General features: G+C 32.3%; 1 protein-coding gene across 3 annotated transcripts; it reads left to right on the top strand.

The window, feature by feature from the left end:
• The first annotated feature begins 2,802 nt into the window (after positions 1–2,802).
• On the top strand, positions 2,803–8,730 carry LOC108193759 (uncharacterized). Of its 3 annotated transcripts, none has more exons than XM_017360570.2 (4): positions 2,803–2,912; positions 2,990–3,150; positions 4,129–4,244; positions 8,224–8,730. In XM_017360570.2, exons 2-4 carry the CDS (start codon positions 3,040–3,042, stop codon positions 8,594–8,596), a joined length of 600 nt encoding a protein of 199 aa, XP_017216059.2. In that variant the 5' UTR covers positions 2,803–2,912; positions 2,990–3,039; the 3' UTR covers positions 8,597–8,730. The 3 variants fall into 3 exon arrangements, with proteins under 3 accessions (XP_017216059.2, XP_017216060.2, XP_017216062.2); XM_017360571.2 differs by having other exon boundaries at positions 2,814–2,912; positions 2,982–3,150; XM_017360573.2 differs by having other exon boundaries at positions 2,815–2,912; positions 2,997–3,150.
• The last annotated feature ends 14,286 nt before the right edge of the window (positions 8,731–23,016 follow it).

A 23,016-nucleotide genomic window follows, 5' to 3' on the forward strand; every position in this document is an offset into this window, starting at 1 on the left:
TAATTTTGTTCTCAATCTTTGAAACGTTTTAATTATAACATATTCGAAACTACGATGTAGTTTTTGTTTTTCGTTATATAGAATTAAAAAAGTTCATGCAATTTTCTTATAAAAAAGTATGAATGTGACGAAGTTAATTCTGATTTTCACAATAATTTATTATATTAATTAGAAATTTTTTTTCATTTCTATAGTTCAGAAACTTTCTTCAAATAAATATTTTTTTAAAATTGTCTTTATAGTTTCGTTTCAAACAATTCGTAAATGAAAGTAGGCGGTTTTAATTTTTTTGGTATGATATTTTAATACATTAGAAACTTGCTTACAACATATTCGAAATACAAACATTAAAAATTAATATAATATTTAAATCGTTGTTATTAATGTTTTTAGTGTTGATTAATCTCAAGAAACAACCATCCTCACCACCTTCTCTACGTTGGTCGCGCTCCGACGAGACCTTAGTTAATCCCATCCTTCACTTACAACATTTACCGCAATTTCGGAGATACCGACAGACTCTTTAGATTGTTTATTGTGATTTATCACCTGCGAAGTTGTGATGGTGAAAGAGGAAGATGGAGATGCATGTTGAAAATCGAGGTGTATGTTTAAGAGGGAGGGAAGGGTGGTGAGGGTGGTTGATGAAGATGGAAGAGATGGAGGATGGATGTTGAATAATTGGGAATAGATCTAGTAATTGCATTGTGTACTTTCACATTTCGTGCACATATCCGATCGGTTTCAAATTGGTGTACCTAATCCCATACCCATGCCCATTTCAAATTTTGTAGTTTACTTTTCGTATAGTTTTTTGGACATTTAATATTAATAAAATTTTATTAAAGTATACTTTAAAATACATTTTTTATGTACTATATAATGATATATATACATATATTAAAGTTTTATATTGGTATATAATTATGTACAAATTTATACATGTATATTATATAGGGGAATTATGTTGTATATTGTTTTTTCAATCTTATTTTCAAAAATACTACCTTTTTGAAAATATTGTCCAAAAATACGGTGGTTGCATATGCAACCATATATGCAACTACAAATCCTGATTTCAAATTTCAGTTTTCAAATGTCATTTTCGACCTCATCTTTGGAGTCGTTATATATATATATATATATATATATATATATATATATAGATTCCAAATATGAGGTCGAAAATGACATTTGAAAACTGGAACTCGAAATCAGGAATTCAGTTGCATATATAGTTGCATATGGTTGTATTCAGTTGCATATGGTTGCATTCAGTTGATTCTATTGCAATCTAATGGCCCCGCCAGGGGCACACCATACATCCGTTGCAACTTACAGTTTTCAGTTGCATTTAGTTGCATATGAGGTTGCATTTAGTTGCCTATGAGGTTGCATTCAGTTGATTCTATTGCAATCTAATGGCCCCGCCAGGGGCACCCATACTTCAGTTGGAACTTACAGTTTTCAGTTGCATTTAGTTGCATATGAGGTTGCATTTAGTTGCATATGAGGTTGCATTCAGTTGATTCTATTGCAATCTAATGGCCCCGCCAGGGGCACCCATACATCATTTGGAACTTACAGTTTTCAGTTGCATTTAGTTGCATATGAGGTTGCATGCAACCTCATATGCAACCGAAACTGTAAGTTGCAACTGATGTATGGGTGCCCCTGCGGGGCCATTAGATTACAATAGAATCAACTGAATACAACCTCATATGCAACCACAGTATTTTTGAAAATATTTTAGAGAAGGTAGTATTTTTGAAAATAAGATTGGATAAGGTAGTATTTTTAGAAATAAGATTGAAATCGTGGTTATGAATAAAAAAAGCCCTATTATATATACATATATACATGAATATATGTTTTTTTTTAAAATGTATATTTATATAGTGTACTTTGCGTATATAAAAAAAAAATCCGAACCCGAGACTACATTCGATGTGTATATTCATGTTCATGTATCAAATATTCAAAACCAAACTCAAACTTTTAGTGTTGTGTTCGCGTCGTATTTTCGTGTCGTTTATTAAATTGACAAGTGTAGGAGAGGATGGTGGTGAAGGTGATTGCGGTCGGAAGGAGGAGAAGGAATGGAGCGACGTCGTTTATCTCTGTTCGAATAAATATTACCATCTTAATATATTTTTTCTAGAATATTTATAGTTCGGGAAAAGGATATACTTCCAAATTATCATCGTAGGTAGTTTTAAAATAAATGTTTGTCAAGTATAATTTTTTTCTAAGATTTCTAAGATTTCTAAAATTATAAAAAATAAATTTAATATTATCTTTCCTACATGGCTATATTGATTTTAATGAAAAAGTGAAACAGAGCCTGAGGTGGGATCTGCTGATTGTACAAATTTATAATTTTGACCACTTAGTAGCATGGGCTTCATTGAATAACTATAGACATAGAATGGGCCAGATCATGGAAAAACAGACCGAACGCATCGAAAATGAAGCTTGCCAAAATGTATCTGTTAAATTGGAAGAAGACAACATATGTATTATTTATTTATTTTTGATAAACAAAACATGCTTCGAAAGATACAATGACTTCACAAGTCATACATAAGTTTTCTTTTAAAAAAAAAAGTCATGCATAAAAAATTTTGGGAAAATAGCGGTAAAAAATGTGTTGTCAAAAAAATTAGATAATTTTATTAAATATTAAAAAAAAATCCAATTGTTTGATTCCTACAAATATTATATAATAAAAAATTATTAAAATAACTAAATTATATTTTATTATTTTATAAACTCGGTCGAGCTTGGACATAATCAAATATAACATATTTGAAAATCGACATGAAATTACCCGGTCCCGTTCTATTTTTCGGTCTCTACGAAATCAATCAGCGCAAAGAAATCAAGCGGAGACTGGAGGGAGCTAACCGCCGGTAACTCCAAAAACCCTAATTGCTTCTCACTCTATTTATTATCCACAATATTGTTTTGAATCTGCTCAGTTGATTAGAAAATAGAAATTGAATTATAATTATCGGAGAATACTGGAAGAAGAAGAAGATGAGTGAAGAGGCGTCGGTGATATCGCCGGACGATGTATTGCAGACGTTGATGAATGATGGGACAATCGATGCCATTCGGTTGAAGATTATTACGCAGCTTAAAGCCAATGTAATCCCCCTCTTTTACATTTCCTTAATTTACTTGCTTTTTTATGCTGCGCCGTAACTCTTATTATTGCGTAATTGTTGTCTTAGTGTTCTAAGTTCTGAGTCATAAATTGCGGTAATTATTGCAAGATAATGTTTTAGGAAGGAGATGTATTTATGCACGACGAATTAAGATTTGTCATTTGGATGAAGTATATTGGATGATGCTGTATTATAGTTACGTGTAAACCGTCATAAACATCTTATTTCTTTGAGCTTGATTCATTTGCTTAGTTTCCTCATCAGTTCTGTGTTTCCTTCTTTCCGTGTGCTTCTGGTATATGGAAAGGATCGAGTCTTACGTGAAATGGTTTGAATTTGGTCTTTGTCATTGCAGAACTGATTGTGATAATCATCTTTATCATGGCAACATTGACCATGGTAGTCTTGCTTTTTTTTGTTTTTGTTTTTCTTTTTCTAAATATGTTAAAGAGTAATGGGCGTCAGACTCATGTATAGATATTGTGTAACTCTGTATTTTGAGTTGGTGGGAAGAAGTTCAGTCCATCTGCTATCAGAGATTTGTTTTTTGTGGTTATGAGGGTCTGGAGCGAGGAAGAACAGTGTCCTGTTTTGGAAGTGAATGTTCGATTTTTCCAGGGTATCTAATAAGCCATATGTGACCATATTGTAGTGTATTTTTGCCCCTTAAAAATGGAGTTTCTTCACAGACTCCACCAGGGCATTCTATTGAGCTGTAGATATTGAGGAGCAAGCAGTCTTGTTTTCTTTTTCACTCATTATTCAAACAAAGTGGGTGAATTAATTTCCTATCAACTCTCCCTTTTATTTAAAAAACTCATCTTATGTCATGCAGAATACGATGCCGAGACATGTTGCAATTGTTATATGCAATAGTGTCCTACTATTACAATGTTGAAGTTTAAAATTCTGTTTTGAGTGATAAACCTTGTCCAATAGTGTGTATCACTTGTTTTAGGAAGAGCTGAAGAATAACACCATAAAAATGGTGGAGCAGAGCAAGGTTCTTAACACTCCTGGAGCAGAGAAGCAAACTAAAAGAGAGCTATTTGACGCTCTTCGGCAGGAACTAGAGTAAGAATCAGTCTTAATTTTACATTGTAGCTGCATGTTCATATACGTCTCCAACTTGTAGTTCCTGCTATATTCTAGGTCATGCTTTACTTTCTACAAAGCTTGGTAGATAATGTTTTTACTTTCAAGAAATCAGTTCACTGTACTAGCTTGACTCTTTAATATAAACAAGTGACAAATCTGCATGCAATAATGAAGTAAATAAGATTTTAATTGTTCAAACTGTAACACCCCAACTTTCTTATACTTTTTATTAACTAAAGCATGACATTAAAACACTTACATTACCTTGAGAACACTCTCAATAGCTGCTTCCATCTCTAAGTTAGCCTTCTAAGTCTTACAACAACATCACTCGCATCTCAGCTACAAACTTCTTGTTTTGCTAGGCTGATACTTACATCTTCTCGTACCTTTTCTCCTTAACTTCTTTAAACGGTCAAGTAACAAGAATAACAAAAAATTTACGAGTGAGTAAATAATGCCCAACAAGTTCCTACTATAGCTCATAAAACTGAATTGATATAAAATTCAAGCAAATTTAATTAATTTATTTTGAGTAACGTCATAAAGAGACGCAAGGGAGAAGGCTAACACAATTCTCAATATGTAGAATATAAATCTGGAAGACAAGGAGGGCCGCAGTAGTAACGGCAAAGAAATGAATCTCCTCCAAAAAGCTATAAATTCTGTGAAAAATAAAAATTCCCTAAATGAATATCATCTCCAAGAATATACGACTATCGATACATTGAGAAATTACAAAAGAAAACGAAAAATATGAATACAAAGTGAAAAAAATTGTATTTCTCACCAACAACCAACTAATAAAATTCAACACAACATACACTTCATACAAAGAATACAACAGTTTTTTTAATATAGAAATTCATTAATCCCCATGGTATTTCTCAAGAATCAGAAATCCCCAAGAATAAACATTGAACCAATAAAAATGAGTTGAACATTCTTCGATTTTCACTACAAGTCCATTATTCAGGAGAAGAGCTAACAAAACAAACAGAGTGATATCTTGTAGTTCAATACTAAACAGTAACTGCCTGACTACAAGATCCCAGAAAATACACATACCCGAATTACCTAATATTCTCACACTGGATACCACCAAAAATTAACTCAAGAATTAGATCAAATACCTTAGTGGCAGCCTTGTAAATCTGTATGAGTTGTCATTGGAGGTAGAAAAATAATAGAAATTAAATATTAATTTGAACTTTAGGATTTGTCCTTAAATTAGGTGAGTGAATTTTCTGTACATATATAGGAGAAGTTAATCGGGAATTATTGCCCAAGAGTGTTTGTATGAGTTCAACAGGTTTAGGGATCTTAAGAAAGAGAAAGTGTGTATAATAATGAGCATCACGTAACACCTGTTCAATTATCAGCAGTAGACTCCTGCAAGGTATGAGTCTACTCCATCATTCCTCTGGTTCTCTCCTTTTTCTTCTGTCTTCACAGTTTTTATTCTAGTTTCCCCTTTAATAGTCTCGAAGTATTATGGAGTAGAAGACTATATGCAAGATATTCTAGAAGTATGTGGACTTTGCCTTCTCGAGAAAAGACAAAAAAAAATACTTCTGTACTAATTATATGTCCCTGCCTTGTTTTCTGTACGTATAAACAATATTTACTTATTTAGTAACTAGCAATATTCCCGTGCTTCGCACATGGAAAATTATTTATAAATTAATTATTTAGAATATTTTCGGTGAATATGTTGCAATTAAATTTTTATAAAATGTTTCGTGTAGTCAAAAAAAGAAAGACGTGTCGTCGGAAAAATATTATATTAAATCTCTTTTTTTTTACATTCCTTTTTCTAATGTAATTAAAACAATTTGTAATTGTAATTTGTTTTATGGATTTGACCAATAATGACTTCAGCAGGGCGATGAAAAACTATTTCAATCCATAATATAGTCAAAAATCTGAGATGATCCTTTGATAGTTTCTGTTATGCTGACTAAATTCAGTCCATAGATGTAGAAAAGGAATAAACTTTGCCCCTTTTCATTAAGTCAACCTCTTGGGGTGATGAAAAAAATCTGGAAAATTTGATATCCGTCCGAAATATCTTTGTTTGTATCCAAATTCCAAAATAAAGAGGATGTCATCCATAATAAGTGAATATCATCCGATAAAATCTGAACTCAAAAATGAAAATTTGATATATAATATTTGTAATTAGAATATAATATGATCAATTAATAATGCAAATATCTCTTTTCATTAATTAATATATTTTTCAGATGTATATCAAGTGTATATATTTTTTAATAAATATATAATATGGATACATTATATTATTTCATATATTTATTGATAACTTCCTTTTTATTTTTAATATCTCTTTTATCTTTTTGTTGTGCTTTAAAATAGATCCTATTTTGTAGCGTACATCCCATTTTCCTTCAATCCTTACATTGTTTCTCACAACTTCTATTTTCTTTCGAAGTCACTAACTGATTGTTATATCCGCTCTCTAGACTGACATGTTGTCACTGATAGTTAAGATATGTGATAACCACATGTCCACATATACCTATCAACAAATCAGATTAACATATCATCGGTTACGTGTAACATTTTACAAAGGATGAATCCTTATTGTATGAATAGTTTAATTATTATGAAATTATATTTTTTTTTAATATATATATATATATATATCTGAACTAATTATTGCTAGCGCAACGTGTGTTTCAAATAAATTATAATAGAATTCTTTTTTAAGAATTATATATTATATATAAATATTATGCCTACTCTACTATGAATTTAAGTATTAATTGTTTTTCATAAATATGTTTGCAAGTTTCAATACTATTGATTTGTGACACATATTCGTAACTAAAAATTCTTAGAAAGAAAAATAATCTCTTCTTTCCTATATTTTATTCTTTATCCATTCAAATTAAACTTAAATCTTGTATTATTAAATCAAAACTAAATATATGTATTAGCTTTTAGAGAAGATTAAATTTTAGTTAAGTCCTATATAAGATAAAATTCATAATTATATTAATATTTAAAAAGACCATTCTCTCCGGAAGTTACAACTTACAATAGTGGATATAAAATACCATTCTCTCCGGAATAATGAAGGAACTAAGGATGGACCAATGTTACAAGGAACGCGGAACGTTTTAGAGAATCTCGAACCAGTTCGTCCGTATCGGAACATGGTTCGATTCCAACCAGATCATCGCCGGTTCGCGTTCCAGTTCATATTTTCCGGCGATCCACAGTATCCGACGACCAAGATATTTCCAAAAAGAAGAACGAAGAAGAGAAGGATAGTAGACTTGGATCTTGATGGTGGAAAGGAAAATTATAGTGAAGTAAAATAGATCGTGTAGATAGGAGATAAATAGAGATGATGAAGAAGACAGATACCTCGATTTTGGTGAAAGTCAAAACAAAGCTGGATGCATGTATATTTGTCACTTATCAGTTTAACGTATTTAAGTTAATTCAAAATAATTGTTTACTCCTTTCAAAAAAAAATTGTTTACTATTTGAATTTATTTTATTTTATATTATTATTTTTTTTAACGTAGGAACCCGCAGCCGCTACCCTTCGGGTGCGCACGGGGTAAACCCACGAGCTCACGCAATAGCCTGCAATATTCTTTTATTATGGTAAATATTAAATATAATGAGAACTAATTCATCGCCCGGTATTGAACCGTATCCCGTCCCATGTAACTATGGGATGGACGAGTCAGTAATTAACAGGTTTCCCTTAAATCTCTTGAGACAGATAGAAAATTCATCTGAAGTATTTCTGCAGCAACTTCGCTGATGCTTTGTTGAATGTTGCTGGTTGCAGTAGGATTTTGTGTCGAACAATTATAGGTCTCTCAGGCTCAGCGTATATTTTTCTATTGAATTTGAAGTGTCACCTTCAGTAATACTTTTAATTGTTTGACTTCAACTTCTTATAAATGTTGTGCAGAAGTTCAGTGCTCGAGAAAGCCTCCAAATCGGTTTGGGAGATTATTTTGGATCAGAAGGGGATAGGAAAGGATATAAATGAAACAGTTGAGAAAGTGTTCTGTCGATTAAGTGGTCGGGAACCTCCATTATTTCCTTCAATAGTTGAATCCGGACCACAGGCAGAGAAAGAGAAAACTAATGAACCAGAGAAAGAGATAACTAAAGAGAAAACTAAAGAGAAAGAAACGGAGACGAAGAGAGAGACTGACAAAGAGAGACCAGAAAAGAAAGGCAAAGAGAAGGAAAATTCAGATACTATAAGGAAAAGAAAATATATCGATACCAATACAGAAGAGGATGGCGATGAAGGTGCAAGCAGATCTAGTATTTGATTGGTAATATTGTCACATTTATGAGGATCAATGTTTGAATTTTCAAGTCTTGTGTTAGTCTTTTGTGAGACAGGTTTCAGGAAACTTAAGCTATTTGATATTGAAGTTAACGATCTTCTCGGGTTTGCTTGTTATATGCTAGTTGATAATGCTCACACACAAAAGCGAGGGGATGCGCGCGCACACACACACACACATATATGTGTGTGTGTGTGTGTGTGTGTGTGTGTGTGATAGAATGTCATAAATGCAAATATCAATTGGCACTCCCTTATCTAGAGGGGAAAATGTTTAATATTTGATTTTGCAGTTTTATATTGTTTTCTTCTTCTTGAAGAGGTAAATGACATTGTTCAAAAAAACGACGATGAGGTAGACACGTAGATGTTGGAAAGTAGTCTCTAGCTGTATATTTATATTTTAAGGAATCCGTAGGTTGCATCTTTAGGAAATTGTACATATGGTGTCTGTTGTAATGTTCCAAACTCTACCAATTTGATATAAGCCTGGTGATATAAAGCTAATTCGGTTGTGCATGGTGTAAATGAATGTAGTCCTGGTTTGTATGTCTTCCTGGAGAATTTAATGGCAGTGGATTTATTGTTTGTATTGCTCATGCAACAATACTCAGTATGTTTTAAACAAACACAAACACCCTTGGTTACTCAAGAACTCATATTGCAGAGGAGATTTACTGATGCTTGCATGTGTGAAGATTAGATATTCACCTTAAGGTCAAGTTGAGTGGCACCAAGCTCTAGCTTCTCCATAGACATTAGACAATATTATTAATCTTCAAAGCCTAGTCCTTTCTTACACTGTAGTTTTATTCTCATTCTTTTTAACTTTGAAAGCATCTTTCTTTGAGCATTTCTTGACTGTTTTGGGGTTTATCACCAGCTCTTTCCTTGAATAGTAACCCAAACACAAACAAGTTTAAAATGAAATTGATTATTGAACCCCGAAGATTGATGTTAGATTCTTGATTTTGTTTGAAACAAATCTTGAATAAAGACCCATAAAAATAGATCACAGATTATACTGAAGCTATGGATTTTGAAAACAACGAAATACAATATTTTCTTTCTGGCCTCGTCATTCTCAGTTTCTCAGGTATATACATAGTTATATATACTATATTTGCAAATTTTGATGTGTTTGCACAAAGTTTTTTTTTGTTTTTCTTTATAAATATTTGCAACAATTGCTTGTGAAAATACTAAAAGTTCAGCTAATGGGACATCCTGTAAATTTGGTTGTAGAACCTAGAAAATAAATTTTAGGTTTTCCAAGGACAATACATCAAGATAAATGCAATTCTTGAAAGCTGGAGAGTGATAAAAGCTCCAGCTTTGCAGAAAAGCTAACCATAACTACTAAACTATTGTAACAGACAAAAAATGCATAATGCTATGAGCATCTGCATCCTAATTCCTAACCTACCCTCAACTACCCCTTGGAACAGAAGTTGTTACATAAGTATTTCAGATAATATGCCTACAAGTGAATTCCTAATGTTCAAAAATGATTCAGAACCATTTGCTAACTCCCTCCAACCAACAGTATCATCCCAAGTGATGAACATCGGTTGGAGTCTGAGTTTCAACAGCTTGCTGCATTGGTTCGTCGAAGACATGATAAGGGTGCAACGAGAGGTTTGTTGTAGTTGCATTTGATTCTTGAGAAGGCAGCCAGGAGAGTTGCTTTGGCATGAGCATCCAACCATTTCCTTCACAATACTGATCAATAGCTTGCTTTGAACCAACATGATTATTTGTCATAAAAAATTGCTGTTCATGATTCATCGCTTTATTTGCAAAAATGCTGTTAGTGTTTGGGTTCACTCCTTGTTCTGGAAGTAAAGCTGTGTCACCAAGTTTGTTGCTTGCAATTTGAGCAAACGACATTTCACTAGTATACCTAGGGGGATTGCCCATGCCTGCTTCCTCCCCGTCAAGATGTTGGTAAAGAAAGCCCGAATCGACTTGTTGTGGTGATATGTTAACCATTGAAGATGGCCCTTGAATGATGTTCGTGCCTTGACTATAAAAACCGGTGCTCTGATTCTTACTGACAAAATTTGTTTCCGTTTCATCTGCATATAGAAATTTAGGCAACCGTTACAGGGACGTACATATATATTACCGTTACTAAGGATGTATGACCATTTACCTCGAATTAAGGTTAGATCCACCACACCAGGATGTGGATTAGGTCTTCTTCGCAGGTTCTGCAGGTGACGAGGAAGTCCAGCAGGGGAACAAAAATTCTGGTTGTGATATTGGAGCATAGGAGCAGCACCTTGGGTGGTTGAATCAATGGAACTGCGGGGAAGAGGAGCATTTGCCGCTGCTTCCATGTTTTGGGCATGCCGCTGTTGGCTCCAAGGTGCGGGGAACTTCTGAACCTGATAATGCTGCATTTCATGAGAAACAAGTTCACTGACATGATTTCTGTTGAGATTGCAAGGGTGTTCTGATAATCTATACAAGTTATTTGAGTCGAAATAAGGGTGAGGTAGAGTTGGAAAAGTTTTTCGGCTTAGTTCAAGCAATCTTTGATCACATTGCAGAAGCTTCTCATAGTGCTTATCTAGGATTCCAGGAGGAAATGAGATGAAGTGCCTCCTGCAAAAACAATATTTTTGAATAAAATATCAACTTCTTGTTGCAGATTCATCACCATTTTCTTAGTTATTTTTTTTATTACCAATATGACTTATAACGTTATAATTGAGTATCATGGCTTGGTATTACATAGCATAAACTCTTAACCACTTGACTTGTTCAATCGTGCTCTTCTTAGTTACATTTTAAGTAATATATCTATAATTAAACCTTTGCATTCTCTGCAAATGTGGTCTATTTTGTCTTTCCACTCCTTTCAAAAATAACTGTGAAACTAAAAGTAGTTGTGGGCACTAAGGCTGCGTTCACTTGAATGGAATGAAATGAGAGGAGAATGGAATGAAAAATTATAAGAAAAGTTTTAAGAAAAAATAAGAAATTATGAGACAACAGTCACTAAACATGAGCAAGTCAAAATTTTTATGATAAAGATTTTAAGCAAAAAAGAAGTGAAATGATCATTCTTCCCAAAACATAGGATTTAGATTTCATGCTCAAATCATTTGGAATGGAATAAGTAAAGGAATTAAAATTTTCAACATTCTCTATAATCACTCTAAATTTGTAGTAAAAGTTTCATTCCATTCTCCCATCATTCCATTCCATCCAAGTGACTGCAGCCTAATTATGAACCTTCGTGAAATGGCAAAAGATGGAGCTGTGGAGAAAGCAATACGATCACCTGAAGCTGGGAGCCTGCCCTCCGGTAAAATCTGATGCCGTCTGCCAAAGAGTATGCTTTCGCGGCTGTGGATTCGTTTCAAGGAAGTATGTAGGTGGATGCTTCAACTGCAAATTAGTATACATGTATTGGTGCCATTCATTCAACAAGCATAAACAAACTAAAACAAACACTTGATGATTAAGCAAAAACAGATTGAACCTCAAGTTCCAAGATTCCAGGTCTATCTTCACCCACAATAGCTTTGATACCAATAATATCAGACCACTGGACTTCAATCTTTCTCTTTAGAGCTCCCTCAAGAATTTCCCAAACAATCTTCTTTTTCGCGTAGTAGCATTTGGCTACCAGATCACCTTCATTCCTACACGGCCGCTGTGAGAACTTTATATCCAAATATGCACTTCACACCATAAAAAAGAAAATCAAAAAAACAATAAAAGTTTTAAGTAATCAAGCGAATATTTTCATGCATACCACCCAAGAGCCAATTTGAAGCAGTCTAGCGGGAAAGTTGGATGCTTTCAACTTCTCATGATCCAGTTTTGCATCTCTTTTCCTTGCTTCTAATAACTTCATTTCAATGGAGTTTATCAACGATGGAGTCTTCTGTAATTTCAAACCCAGTGGACTCCTGTCTTTGTATAACATTATATCCGTCTCCTGTGGAAACAACAACAAATAACATTTTCATACAAGAATGTGTTTGTATAATAACATTATATCCGTCTCGTGTAGAAACAACAACAAATAACATTTTCAAACAAGAATAAATAACATTCTCATTACTAGAAAACTTTCTCTCCCTCTCCTCTAGAAACAACAATATATAATATTTTCATTTTTATTATGACAAGACCTATTCAATGACGAGAAGGGACGGAAGCCCTATTCAGTGATGGGCTATAAGTTACCTCGACTCAGACACGGATCTAGACACAAAATCTTAGGGGGGCACCAAGCAAATTTTCGGAAAACACCTATATATTTTCAAATTTTGGGGGGCACTTCTATAATTTTGTAAAATTTAGAATGGTGAAAAAATGTAAAAAAAATAAAATTAGGGGGGCATGTGTCCCCCGTGCCTCTTCCTAGATCCGTCTCTGGCTGGACTCGGTTAAAAGTGTCCAACATGAATACGTGTCCGAGTGTCGGACTCGGCAATAATTTGAAAATTTTACATGTTTTTGGCTTAAAATAAGTATCTGAGTCTCCACACCTGAGTGTCCGACACTGATACTCGATACAAAATGGAGAGTCCGAATAACATAGGTCACGGGAAGGGACAGAGCCCAGCAATGACAAGACCTATTCATTGACGGGCAGGCCCGAGCAAGGGGGGCAATGGATACTTACCCCGATTAATCCTAGCACTTTGGATAGGCCCGAGCCACAGACTGATTTCTATATACATGCTCTGATTTCTATACAATTTTATTGTCCTTCCATGATGAACCCTATGATATTGTCAACACTGTCACCACAGTAGTAGATCTGTACATGCTAAACCAACAAATAAAACAAACCTCGAGATCTATTATCTCCTTCGCCAGCCTGATTTTCTTCGATAAACCAGCGTCGGAAGCGGAACTATCAGCAGAACTAGCATGACGCTTGTTGACGTGTTCATGAGTAGCATTAACCGCAAGAACCTGGTCAGCGCCGTACTTATCTTTCTCAATAAAAAGATAAATCTCATTAGAAGAATCAGGATTTCCCACAAGAATCATAACCATCAACACTTTATATAAAAAGCTCATGCTCGTATACCTACTATACTTGTAGGTATAAATATCTAGTTTTATCTGTTCCGCGGGCTGGGGATGCAACTCAGCAGGAGAATGCGGAGTTAGCGGATGGAGAAGTAAAAGTGTACAACGCTAAGTTGCTAACAAAAACAGAAAATGAATTATAAATCAGTTATATAATAAGTTGCATCCGTAGACTCCGTTACAGCAAGGACTCTTCTCTAACCTAAATTCCAGGTACTCTAACTAAACACGTCATCAGAATTCCTATATACACTGTAGTTTGCTGCGCTACGTCAATGACATGGCAATTGAGGTGAGAAATTTACGTAAATATAGACGTATTCTAATTAAAATTTTAACATATGAAAATTCGTATCCCATTTTAAAAATTTATAAAACAAATCAACACCCAACAAATATATAAAGATAAATTGGCTAGACTCAAAATTTTATAGGTTCGGCTCCAGGGAAAACGCACAAATGCTTGTAAAAATTCATATTATCTGTATTATTAATACATATTTTAATTGAATTATTTTATATATATAATAGCGTGAAATATTTTCATGTAATTATTTTGTTTATCTACCTAATTTATTTATTTTTAAATCTTAATGAATAAAATGTTTAGTTTGATGTTCAATATATTCTTGTGTTGTACATTTAAATTAAGTTGTCTATATTTTAATTTTGAGATTTAAATTTCTAATCTTTTTATTTTGATCAATAAAAATAATTTACAAATGTCGATGCAAAAATATTAAAACAAATTGTTCGATTTCGCAAAATAATTTTATGTGTGTTATCTAGTTTATCAGTTTGAAATATTAGAAAAATCCTTTATGATTAAAAAATTAATTGAATATTCAATATTAATTTTTATATGTTTAACTTAAGGTTTTTATATTTTTATTATGTGATTTTACTTTTTTAGGTTGGTAAAGCTGAAACATTTACATATGTCAGTGCAAAATTAGTTTTGTGTGTCTTATTTAATTTTATAGTTTGAAATTTTTAAGAAGTCGCCATCATGAAATATTAGTTTTTTAATTCATGTTTGTTTAATTTATGTTTTTAGTATCTTTATACGAATATTTTAATTTCTTTTTAATTATTATTATTATTTTGTTGATGCAAAAGATTTATAAATGTTATATTGCAAATAAATTCACCATAACCTATAATATTTCACATAGAGTTAATAATGGTATTTTCATATTATTATGTGCCAGAGACTAATCAGCTAATTAATTATTAATCTAACTATACTTTAGTTTACACAATGTAATAAATAAATTGTTTTTTTTTAAGGTAAATAAATAAATTGTTATTTAAAATTAATTAATTTAATAGATTAATTCTTCAGAGTTACAAACATTCATACACTCCGAGATAATTTCTTATGCCAATTGAATTATAGTTGACAAACACTCGTTACAACTCAAACTCCAACTATAACACGATTTCATATATCAACTAAATATAAATTCCTGACACAAATTGATTAGCCTCTTAACCTTAATTCTCTCTCTCCTAGCATTTTCATGGGTGGAAAGCCCGAATCAGTTAATTATTTTTTTTTCTTAGTTTTTGAATAATACTTTTTCTTGAGAAATTTAGATCGAAAACCATAGAAGATTTCGTTGTCTCTCTTCCAAATGGGTAGATCCGATTTCTCTTGTTTTTATGGTTTTGCTCCGTATCCATTCTCGGGAGAATTCTTAGATCTAAAACCATCGGAGATTTCGCTGTCTTTCTTCTTTGTTTCAAGCGGGTGGAATTTCAGTCCGATTTCTCTTGTTTCTGTGGTTTCTCTTCAGATCTAATTTTTTTATCATTAGTTATTATTTTGATTTGGTTTAGTCTCTCCTTGGTTAGAGTTAGGTTTTTAATGAGTTTAGTAATATATCGAGCCCATTGTGGTGACTTGGAGCATCTCCAACCATTGAAATCCCTTAACTAAAATGTGAGTTAGCATACTAAAAATAAAAAATTTAGCCAACCTCTCGAAAAATTCATACTCCAACCATATCCAGCTGTTGTCTATAATTTTAGTCAACCTCCTGTGGATGGCTAAATTTGTCGAACCTTTACAGGTCTATAAGAAATCTGTAAGAAAGATTACACATCATTTATTACCATATTGAACTGATATATTATATTTTAACAATTTAAAATTTTAAAAAATGCTATTTTTAAATTATAGCCAACCAATATGGGAAATACCATTGAAGCAAAATGTCTTACAGGTTCAGCAAATTTCACATAATGTCTTGGAACATCTCCAACGGGGTTGGCTATAATCGTTGGCTAAATGGGACCTGTAATACATTATGTAAAATTTGCTGAACCTGTAAGAGCATCTCCAACGGCGTTGGCTATAATCGTTGGCTAAATTGGATCTGTAAGAGCATCTCCAACCATCTAAAGTCCGTGGCTAAAAGGTGAGTTGGCTTACTTAAAATAAAAAAAAATTAGCCAACAGCTCCAAAAACTCAACTCCAACCATGCTCACCTGTTGTCTATAAATTTAGCCAACCTCCTATGGATGGCTAAATTTGTCGAACCTCTACAGGTCTGTAAGAAAATCTGTAGGAAGATTGTACATCATTTATTACCATATTGAACTGATATATTCTATTTTAACAATTTAAAATATTAATAATATACTGTTTTTAAATTATAGCCAACCAATATAGCCAGTACCATTGAAGCAAAATGTATTACAGGTTCAACAAATTTTACATAATGTCTTACAGGTCCAATTTAGCCAACGATTATAGCCAACGCCGTTGGAGATGCTCTAAGACATTATGTAAAATTTGCTGAACCAGTATGACATTTTGCTTCAACGGTACTGGCTATATTGGTTGGTTATAATTTAAAAATAGTATGTTATTAATATTTTAAATTGTTAAAATAGAATATATCAGTTCAATATGGTAATAAATGATGTACAATCTTGCTACAGATTTTCTTACAGACCTGTAGAGGTTCGACAAATTTAGTCATCCATAGGAGGTTGGCTAAATTTATAGACAATAGCTAAGCATGGTTGGAGTTGAGTTTTTGAAACTGTTGGCTAAATTTTTTTATTTTAAGTATGCCAACTCACCTTTTTGCCAAGGGCTTTAGATGGTTGGAGATGCTCTAAGACATTTGGCTTCAATGGTATTGGCTATATTGGTTGGCTATAATTTAAAAATAGTATATTATTAATATTTTCGATTGTTAAAGCATCTCCAATGGCGTTATCTATAATCGTTGGCTAAATTGGACCTGTAAGACATTATGTAAAATTTGCTGAACCTATAAGAGCGTCTCCAATCATACAAAACCTTTAGCTAAAAAATGAGTTGGCATTCCAAATATAAAAAATTTTAGCCAACCTCTTGAAAAAATGACACTCCAACCACGTGAAGCTGTTGTCTATAATTTTAGCTAATCTCCTATGGATGGCTATATTTGTCAAACCTCTACAGGTCTGTAACAAATCTGTAGGATGATTGCACATCATTTATTAACGTATTGAACTGATATATTCTATTTTAACAAACTAAAATATTAATAACATTCTATTTTTAAATTATAGCCAACCAATATAGCCAATACCATTGAAGTACAATGTCTTACAGGTTCAGCAAATTTTACATAATGTCTTACAGATTCAATTTAGCCAACGATTATAGCCAACGTCGTTGGAGATGCTCTAAGTCATTGTGCTTAAATGGTATTGGCTGGCTATAATTTAAAAATAGTATGTTATTAATATTTAGATTGTTATAAATAGAATATATCAGTTTAATATAGTAATAAATAATATGTAATCAGCGGGGAGGAGGAAAATAAATTGCGGGAGATGACGTGGAATTCACTACAGATCTGTAGTGATTCGACAAATATAGCCATGCATAGGCGGATAACTATAATTATACATAAGGGCTTGTTATGGTTGGAGTGATGTTATTTGTTGACATTGGCTATAAATTTTAATTTTGGTAAGCCACCTAGACTTTTAGCTAAGGGTTTCTCATGGTTGGAGATGCTCTTAAAATAGAATATATCAGTTCAATATGGTAATAAATGATGTGCAATCTTCCTACAGATTTCTTACAGACCTGTAGAGGTTTGACAAATTTAGTCATCCATAGGAGGTTGGCTAAAATTATAGATAACAACTGAGTATGGTTGGAGTTGAGTTTTTTGAGATGTTGGCTAAAATTTTGTATTTTTAGTACGTCAAGTCACCTTTTAGCTAAGGGTTTTCAATGGCTGGAGTTGCTCTACAGGTCCAATTTAGCCAACAATTATAACCAATGTCGTTGGAGATGCTCTTAGAGCATCTTCAACCGTTAGAAACCCTTAGTTAAAAGCTTAGTTGGCATACCAAAAATAATAATTAAAGCCAACACTTTCAAAAAACGACATTCCAACCACAGCCACCCCTTATTTATAATTATAGCCAAGCAACCCCTTGTCTATAATTATAGTCAACCTCCTATAGATGATTATATTTGTCGATCCACTACAGATTTGTAAGAAATCTGTAATTACACATCACTTATTACCATATTAAAGTGATAGATTATATGTATAACAATCTAAAATATTAAATAACATATTATTTTGAAATTATAGCCAGCCAATATAACCAATACTGCCAATACCATCAAAGCAAAATGTCTTACAGATTCGGGAAATTTACATAATGTCCTATAGGTCCAATTTAGCCAACCACTATATCTAAGAGCATCTTCAACGGTGTTGACTATAATCATTGGCTAAATTGGACCTGTAAGACATTATGTAGAATTTGCTGAACCTGTAAGAAATTTTGCTTCAACGGTACTGGCTATATTGGTTGGCTATAATTTAAAAATAGTATGTTATTAATATTTTAAATTGTTAAAATAGAATATATCAGTTCAATATGGTAATAAATGATGTACAATCTTCCTACAGATTTTCTTACAGAACTGTAGAGGTTCGACAAATTTAGCCATCCACAGGAGGTTGGCTAAATTTATAGACAACGGCTGAGCATAGTTGGAGTTGAGTTTTTAAAGCTGTTGGCTAAATTTTTTTATTTTAAGTATGTCAACTCGCCTTTTAGCCAAGGGTTTTAAATGGTTGGAGATGCTCTAACACCGTTAGAGATGCTCTTAGTTGATTAATATTTTTCCACAAACAATTCTAACCAAACAAATATTTGTTTTCGATAAATATAAATCTTAACATACAAATATTTCTCCATACAAAATATAAGTTGAAATTATTAAAGAATATAAGTTAAATAATTCGGGTGGGGTTTGGGTACACTGGATCAACTTGAACCTGTCCCAAATTGTTTCGATAAAAAATTATCCAATCCAAAATATAAAATCTCCCACTCTAATTCGTATTTTTTCAAATCGGTTTCAGATTATGTTAGTTTTTGTCACGCCTAACCTTACTTGCAAAGATAGAAAGGTTTAATAATCATCAATATCAATATACTTATATAAAGAAGAAGCATGGTGCGTGTAGGTGGCGCCTCTCACATCGCTCCGTTCTATTTTTCTAATTTTCTGGAATTTTTGGAAGAAAAATATCAAATATTAGAACTACCTTTTTTAGTTCCAGATATATTAGAAGCAAATTTCAGAATCTGATTTTGTTTCAAATTATTTAATTATGGGAAAGAGTAACACACAAGTCTCTCTGCACCTATAAATACCTCTATAGATTGTAGAACCCTACCTCTTTCTGGTGATAGTTCTCTTGCTTGATTTCTAACTCGGTGGTGCCGTTTTTTAGGGGTGAGCAAAACCGGATATCCGGTCCGGTTATGAATTATAAACCGGATATCCGGTTTTTCGGATCACTAAATTTTCATTCCGGTTCCGGTTCCGGTTTAACCGGATATCCGGATATTCGGATATCCTTTTAAATCGGATCGGAAAACGGATTATCCGGATCCCGTTTTTTCTAAAAAAATATGTATTATTTTTCGATTCAAACAAGTTTGTCACGTTTAAGTTCACTTTTTTTATTAGTATAAAAGAAAAGCAAGGAGGATAAGTAGGCTGATAGTTCTAAACTTCCAGGTTCTTACTTAAGTCTCGACGTAATCAATAAATTATATGTTGCTAGGTGCTACAATGCTACAAGGCCAGTGACTCAATTCTCAGCAGTGTTGTAAAAAGCGCAAATCGGTCCTAAGCGGTGAGGTGACCTTGTAGCGCTTAAGCGGATAAGCGGACGCTTAAGCGGAATTTTAAGCGGGTGATTAAGCGGATTAATAATATATATTTAAAATTTTTTATATAATAATATTATATATATATAATTAAAATTATAAAATAATTAAGTAATAAGAATTTAAACATAAAATGTTTTTGATAAAAAAGATATTTTTAATTTTTTATTATAATTTTCATAATATTTATAAAAAAATATTTGTATTTATATATAAAAAATTAGCAAGTCAAAATCATTCTGACTGCTTAATCCGCTTAATGTCCGCTTAATCCGCTTAACAGGCCGCTTAATGTTAAAAAACGCTTAATCTCCCGCTTAATGTAAAATCGAAGCGTTTTACCCTCCGATTCCGCTTAAGCGCCCGCTTAGACGGCCGCTTAATGCGCTTTTTAGAACACTGATTCTCAGTAGTCAGTAGTTGTGATATACTGAAAGTGAGATGAAAAGTTTAAGAGAGCTGAACCAACACTGTAACTCTGTAACAGATAAGTAATAACAACAAATTCTTAATATTTTATATAAAAAATCAACAAAATAATAATATATTATTAATAAATATATATATTTTAATTAAAAATAATAATACCGGATCGGATCCGGATATCCGCTTTTTTACATATACGTGATCCGGATCCGAATCCGAATTTTAAGAAAAAAAGCGGATCGGATATCCGGTCCGGTTTATTCGGATCGGATATCCGAAGTTCCGGATTTTTTAAATCGGATACCGGACCGGAATATCGAATAATCCGAATTTCGGATTTTTATGCTCACCCCTACCGTTTTTCTACAACGATAAGTGAAGGTTGTTTATATAGTATTAAAAAAATAAAAGTGGCGCCTCTCACATCGCTCTGTTCTATTTTTCTAATTTTCTGGAATTTTTGGATGAAAAATATCAAAAACTAGAAATACTTTTTTTTAGTTTCGGGTATATTAAAGCAAGTCTCAAAATCTGATTTTGTTTCAAATTATTTATGGAATATAATAGCTTGAAAGTTTTAATCTAATTTTGTTTCAGATTATTTAACTATAGGAAATAGTAGCACACAAATCTCTCTGCACCTATAAATACCCCTATAGATTGTAGGGTTTTAGATCATCAAAACACAACCTCCTCTCTCTCAATACTACAATCTGACGGATTTAAGTTACATGTTTTTGTGCATAATCAATCCAAAAAAATTGGACGAAGGTGACAATGTAAGAACATGATTACTTTTCAAAAAAAAACAAAATAAAAATAAGTTTCGTCGTGCTTTAAATTGTTAATTACGTGTATAAATTTATTTTCATTTTTTCACTATGAATTATAGTCCAATTTTGCAATTTTATATATTAGTATTAGTATTACATCAAAAATTTTATAATATAAAATTTATTTTATCCTACAAATATTAAATTTGAAACATTAATATACTTTTTACAGACCACAACCCTACCTCTCTTTGGTGATATCTTTTATAGTATTTGTTTTGTTTTAATCATTAATATATTTTTTATAGACAGACACAAAATTATTGCATTCTACAAATATTAAAATTCAATCATTAATATAATATTGGGAATTTATCAAAAATACCACATTTTTTAAGTTTTTTTGTGATTTTACTATCTTTTGACAAAAATTGCAAAAATACTAACTTTTTAGAATATAATTACAAAAATACGGTCTGCAACTAGATGCAACCATATGCAACTTCAGTTAATTGGCCCCGCAGGGGTAGCAAATATGGTTGCAAGTATGGTTGCATGTGGTTGCATACAGTATTTTTGCAAATATTTTAAAAGTTTTGTATTTTTGCAATATCTTTAAAAGGGATGTAGTATTTTTGCAACAACAATTTTGGACTTGGGTATTTATAGGAGAAACTCTATAATATTTATAAGCGGGCCGCCGCAACGCTCGTTTCTCAACTAGTACTTATATAAAGGAGAATCGAGAGGCGTGTAGGTGGCGCCTCTCAGATAGCTCCGTCCTATTTTTTTAATTTTCTGGAATTTTCGGATGAAAATATCAAAAATAAAATGTATATCTTTGCATAAATTAATTTGATTCCGTTTCAAATTATTTATGGAATATAGTAACTTGCAAGTTTTTCAATCTAATTCTGTTTCAGATTATTTGGCATAATTTAACTTGATTCTGTTTCAGATTATTTATGGAATATAGTAGCTTGCAAGTTTTTTAATCTGATTTTGTTTCAGATTATTTGGCATAAATTAATCTGCTCTGGCATAATTTAATCTGATTTTGTTTAATTTGATTCTGTTTCAGATTATTTATGGAATATAGCAGCTTGCAAGTTTTTTAATCTGATTCTGTTTCAAATTATTTGGCATAACTTAATCTGATTCTGTTTCAGATTTTCTAATTTTCTTAAATTTTTATATAAAATATATCAAAAATAAAAAGTATATCTTGACATAAATTAATTTGATTATCTTTCAGATTATATACGGAATATAGTAGCTTGCAAGTTTTTTAATATGATTTTGTTTCAGAATTTGGCATAAATTAATCTGATTATGTTTCAAATTATTTATGGAATATAGTAGTTTGAAAGTTTTTTAATCTAATTCTGTTTCAAATTATTTAATTATGGAAAAGAGTAGCACACAAGCCTCTCTGCACCTATAAATACCCCTATAGGTTTTAGGTTTTTGGATCATCTAAACGCAACATACTCTCTCTCAATATCACGACCCTACGGTGAGGGGGCGAATATGTTTTATAAACAATTTTTCTTTGCCTATTTATATTCTCCATCTAATACAATAATGAGTTACACTATGATATATGTTTGAATGGCGATAGAGATAATTGATTGACAAAGGTAAGAGTTTGTCGGATGTGGGAGTAGACTGTTATGACTTGAATTTAAATGATGTTTTTGCGGACAACTAATCCTAAGAAATTAGAGTAAGGAGTCACTAATATACAACTGCATGGATTGGAATTCAAACGTCCCGACATGATTAATGTTTGTATAACTAGAACATAATATTTATCCTTATTAAAACTGGAGATGGTTTCGGAGTTGCATCTCAATATTTTTTTGACTTTTACGCACTTATGTTCTTGCAAGTTTACTGTCTGTTTTATTGTCAATCAATGTA

This window comes from Daucus carota, chromosome 7, assembly GCF_001625215.2.
Source record: "Daucus carota subsp. sativus chromosome 7, DH1 v3.0, whole genome shotgun sequence".
Classification (NCBI taxonomy): Eukaryota; Viridiplantae; Streptophyta; class Magnoliopsida; order Apiales; family Apiaceae; genus Daucus; species Daucus carota.

Coding starts and splice junctions, on each gene's coding strand:
- LOC108193759 (XM_017360570.2), top strand. CDS start 3,040: ATGAGTGAAGAGGCGTCGGTGATATCGCCGGACGATGTATTGCAGACG. Junction 3,151..4,128: donor TTACGCAGCTTAAAGCCAAT/GTAATCCCCCTC, acceptor CACTTGTTTTAG/GAAGAGCTGAAGAATAACAC. Junction 4,245..8,223: donor GCTCTTCGGCAGGAACTAGA/GTAAGAATCAGT, acceptor AATGTTGTGCAG/AAGTTCAGTGCTCGAGAAAG.